Source organism: Crocodylus porosus, unplaced genomic scaffold, assembly GCF_001723895.1.
Source record: "Crocodylus porosus isolate Cpor-Errol unplaced genomic scaffold, CroPor_comp1, whole genome shotgun sequence".
NCBI classification, from domain to species: Eukaryota; Metazoa; Chordata; order Crocodylia; family Crocodylidae; genus Crocodylus; species Crocodylus porosus.
Window position 1 is genome coordinate 90,274,198 of NW_017728943.1, and position 5,299 is coordinate 90,279,496.

General features: G+C 39.3%; 1 protein-coding gene across 2 annotated transcripts in view; it reads right to left on the bottom strand.

Annotated features, from left to right (window-relative positions):
* The window catches only part of CUNH1orf101 (chromosome unknown C1orf101 homolog), an 83,518-nt gene that overhangs the window by 50,669 nt on the left and 27,550 nt on the right, over positions 1 to 5,299 (bottom strand). For both annotated transcript variants that reach the window (XM_019549767.1, XM_019549768.1), the window contains 2 exons: positions 2,744 to 2,774; positions 830 to 907 (listed from right to left, as the gene is read on the bottom strand). In XM_019549767.1, the coding sequence (XP_019405312.1) occupies positions 830 to 907; positions 2,744 to 2,774 (109 nt within the window). The remainder of the gene's footprint in view (positions 1 to 829; positions 908 to 2,743; positions 2,775 to 5,299) is intronic.

Here is a 5,299-nt window from a genome sequence, read left to right on the forward strand (position 1 = left end):
GTGATGCACCTGGGGAGGAACAACCGGCACCATATCTACAGGTTGGGGAACTCCCCTCTTGTCAGCACAGAGGTGGAAAAGGATCTTGAAGTCATCATTGACTCCAAGATGAACATAGGCCGGCAGGATGCTAAAGGAAGGCAGTGCAGTATGGCAACGTCTAATAAAGCAATTACCCCAGTACCATTAACGATGACACAAGGTAAATACCATCAAACTTCCAAATGCACTAGAAATATGTACGCTGCCAAAGTTTATTGCACTGATCCTGCAAGTTGGTCCACCTTTCATCTGCGTGGATCCTTGTTAGATGCAGGGACAGATCTGCACAGATCATGTTGTTATTGGAGACACACTACAGCTCCTTAAATTTCAGAGGCCAATTCTACTCTTCAACTCACCATAAGGTCTTTAGGTCCCATAATTTACACATCATATTTGCATAAAGTAAAATTTATCTGAATGCCATGGAAATTCACTCTAGAATCTCAAAATCAAGTTTGGGCCTTTTCTTTCTGCATATTACCACCCACTGTACATTTTAAATTTAAATTTGGTCACTAACAGAGGTAACTAAGGAAAGAATTTGGCCCTACCCCCTGGAATGTAATTAAAAATTCTGTTTATTATGGTAAAATGGATGGGAATCCACCTCACTCTTCTACATCTATGTTACCTCTGCTGCTCTAACTAGAACATAAAGGTAGCAGTCAGTTCACTATCCTGAAATGGCTGTGTATGCACTAAGCAATGTGTGAGTAATCAGTGCCATTTTTAAACAAACAACTTTTAAGGTTAGACATGCACTTAAAATGCAGTTTTAACTTACTGATGAAGGAGAAGTTGCACTGTGATCCAATTCAGATAGAACTGCATTTTCTGGATCATATATCCATATAGTTAATACCTCGAAAATAAAAAAGAATAGTATGTTGTCAAATATATCATATTATGATCCAATTTCTTTGGAAGAGAGATCCATAAAGGCCTGTAGTAATGATATCATATACATGAGAATTAACTTAGACAACATGAAAATTGGGTTCTGGTCCTGTGTTTCTTACTGAAGTAGAACTCCTATTCAACAGGTAAGAGGGATTGAGGAAAGCCACATCCACTCTCTTTAAGATGAGCACTAATAAGAAAAAGAAGCTTGCACAAGAACTTATTCTTTCCAGTTTTTTCATCCTGCCCTGAGCAGCACTTCAGTCGCATTCCAGTGGAGCTGCTGGCCCCTGTATTTCTGTTGTAGCACAGGGGGAAACATCAATAGGCATATTTGGTAAAAAAATAACAACTTTGTATCTTGACAAGGAGAAGGTAGAGCTCTGTTGATAAACATATACCTCTGCCTTTTGGTTCTATAACTGCCATGGAAACTAGGTTCTTCAGCCTGACAGTTTTTGGGCTTGCCTTCCAGAAAAAGAACCATTTCTGATCAATTATGTGGTCCATTGCAGTCAGTCAAAGAAATCATTCCCTGCATGGAGTTGAACAAACATCATGCATACTTTCTCTTTCTTTGCTGTTCTTCAGTTGTTTAGAGTTGTAAAATTTACTCTTGGATAGAGGGGCAGGTTCTGGTGGTTTCTCAGAGGTGGCCATGTAGAACATAATTAATGCTAAAAATAAAACACTGTGGAGTATTATTATGTTGCACATATTTGGTGGATTGGGTTCCACATCAGAAATTCAACAGTGTTCTGAATTTGGTTTGTAATAAATGGCATATGTTCTTTTCTCTCTTGTATTTCCGCCCATGCTCTTTTCTCTCTTGTATTTCCCTACTTGAACACTATCAGGACAAGGCTGCATGAGGCTCATGCCCTACAGCCTGATCATTGGATTCAGGTGACCCAGTTAAACTAACCAGGGCCAGCTGAGACCTAGTCTTTAGGAGCACTAAGTGAGGCTTCTACCTTGAGCCTAATGAACTAATGAGCACTAGCTTCCCTTTAATTGGTTTTATATCTGCTCTTAAGGAACCCTTCCAGCATCTAAGCCTTGCTGCACAACTTACTGTGTCCAGTCTTTGTGTGGCTCCTGTCAACGTAAGTCCTTTGACACCCTGATTCTTGGTTAACCCCCTGGCTCAGTGTTTGGACTTTGTCTTGACCTTGGCTTGCTCAGTTAACCTTCTGGCTCGGTATTTGGACTTTGCCTTGACCTTGGATTGCTCCTTGACCTAATTCCTGGTTAACCTTCTGGCTTGGTATTTGGGTTTTGGTTTGACCTCAGCTTGCTTCCTGATCTAGAAGCTCTGGTTAGCTCTCCACTTCTGGACTCAGGGCTTCAGTTCCTGCACCTCAATTTGGAACCTGGGGTGCCGTCAGTCGTTCCTCACCCAGCATTCATTCCTAAAACTCTGCTGGTTCTCATACCCAGCTCTACCCACTACACATGGGGTGAACTATGACATGCAATCTCTCTCATAGATGATAAGAAAGGGGGTTTCTTAAGAAATAATTAAATATATAAATTATTTGTTACAGTTGATAATGGTTGTGAAATAACAGTGAATTTTATAGCTGAAGGATAGGTCATAGTACTTTACTATATATTGAAATTTTTAATTGGACTCAAATAATCAGTATCCCAAACTAGAAAAAACTCTAGAAAACAGGGAGAAGGGAAAAAAGGCCTCAATTTAAATCAAATCAGTATTTTGTAAAAATGTGAAAGAAATTGGGGAGACTTGGATTAAGACATTAGACAAAAATCAGAATAAAAAAATAAAATTTACCTGGGTATCATTGTTTGAGGGTGGAACTGAACTAGAGAGAGAGAGAGAGAGAAAGAAATTACATACTGTTTCTAACTAATAACAAATGTGTTATTTTGTAAAGCAAAACTGTTTTCACACTCACCTTTTAATACCCTGCTTGCATGTTGTCTGGGAAACATTTCTACTATATGTTTTATATATTTGTGCTTGGCTGGTTTATTGCTTAGATACTTCATCATTTATATAAAGGAGGACTTTCTAACTTGCTAATTTTTCTTATTTATAAAAAGAACACTAAAAAATTACAAACAAGCTTCTGGAAGTTGAACGCATAAATGTCTTCTTTTGAGTTCACCTTCTTTAAACCTGCTGTGAAACCATTCTGCTTAATTATTATGACTGTAATAAAAGGTTATTTCAAAAGAAACCAAGATCACAAGAAGAAAACTACTATTCTTCAACATGTTGAAGAATGTAATTCTAAGAGAAGCAGAAATCTATTTAAACATTATCTCAAATTACTAATGCCTAAAAATCTTATTTTAAGCACTATCTTTCTGATAAAGCTGAGGACTTTGTTTAGTTTCAACTGTGCAGAGAATAAAGTTCTACTATACCTCCAGAGTGAAATTCTTGATCCACTGAAGTCAGCAGTAAAATTATCTTTAAAGGGTGGAAGGTGCCTAGATTTTACCCTCCTTTTTTAGAAGCCCAAACCAGACACAGGCCAAAGTTTATAGTAAGGGAATTTTATATTAAAATAATTATAACTCAAATACTTGCAAAAAAGACAATGTTTTGTCATACTTTGCTGGAACATTCCCCTTAACTTCAGAATTAAACTGGACAGGCAGCAGATAAGGAATTGGCTGATTGTAGGGATATGTATCTGAGTGGAAAGGAAGAAAGAGGGAAGCAGTTATGCAGAGAGAGAACTTCTTCAGGCATAGGCTTCAAGAAAGACAAGTCTGGAAACTGTGAACCAGCAAGTTATTTTTTGTATGTTTCTTCTGTGTTCAAGGAAACAGATCCCTGTGTACAGTCTTTGTAAATGAGACAGGGTTGCATCAAACAATATACATGATGCACACAATCAATTTTTCCTTCACTAAAATTGTGTTTCCTTCTTTAAAAGAATCTGGGAAGGCCTAAGCACATGGCCAAAAGAAGGGTAACACAGACCATCCTCTCAGGAACACACAAGTGTGGCATCAGACAGACATATATAAACCTCGTAAGCATTTAAAAATGAACTAACATAAGGAATAATACAAGCTTAGTCAAAACAAAACAATAAAACACTTGTAAGCTTTCCCCTGCCTTAGTTTCCTTGCTGTCCTAAGGGACACCCCCTGAAAGTCCAAGGTACAGAATTGCCCAGATTCTGCACACATCATCTCCACATCAGTCAGTGTCCTCCTGCTCTATGGCCAGTAAGAGAGACTCTTAAAACCTCCAATCCCCTTTGTCAGATGATCAAAATCCCCCACCACATGATCTGTGACTTAAGTCATTTCCTTTGTGAAGTTCTGCATTGGAAAACTGATTTTTCCTGGACAGGAGCTATCTTTTTGTTCATAATATGCTATACCTGAATGGATGATCATAGTTTCAAAGCTCTTAATTAGCTCTGAGATATGCAAAATCTTCTCCCATTACCTCCTCTGACTTCTAGCTTGATATTAATGTGAGGGTGATGTTGTAGCCATGATGGTCCAGCGATAATGTGACAGGGAAGGATTTCTTAGGGTGTTATTTTATAGGACCACCTGTGTAGTTGGGCTAACGTTAGACAAGGTTTTGAATGCAAGACATTCTTCATCAGGCCTCTGATCATAGGAAGCTAGGCATAGAATAATATGGAGACAAATAATAACAAAAAAGGCAAGCAAGACCTACATTTAAAATGAGGTTTCCAGTTTGACCTATCTATTAAAAAATATTTGCAAGCTATGCCCAGACAGATTCCCCAAGTTATAAACTGGGGCATTAAGAATAACAGCCTCATTAGAAACATTAGCTGAATACTGTTACATTACATATCCTCAAACATGCAGTCTATACTGATCTTGCCAGTGTCCATCTCTGACCAATTTATAATGAGAGAGGTAAGATAACTGAATATCACATTACAGAACTAGGCCAAAAGTATGTTCCCTAGTAAGTGATACAAGCAATTCATTCAAGCTGTGTGTGAAGTCCTAGGGGTGGCCATGATCTCCCCTAGCGCCCCCTTACCGTGCCAAGTTTACTTCAAAGCACCCTCAAATCTTGCCCACCACGTCTTGATCTTTAACATTAAAGGGAGACTGCCTTTTGTCCTCTTGGACACAGGTTTCTCCTGCTGTCACTCATTTTGTTCTTTTAATGGGGCTCCTGTGCACCCCGGCCTTATGGGCAATGCGTGGCTCCAACCACCCCTGTACCACACCCCAAACCTCACAGATGTACCAGACATTGTTTGGTCTGTCTCGCTCTCTGTGCCCTTCCTGGCGCTCTGGCTCTCTGCGGCCCGCATCTCTCACCGCATCCTTCCTGGTGCTCTGGCTCTCCGCAGCCTGCATCTCTTACCAC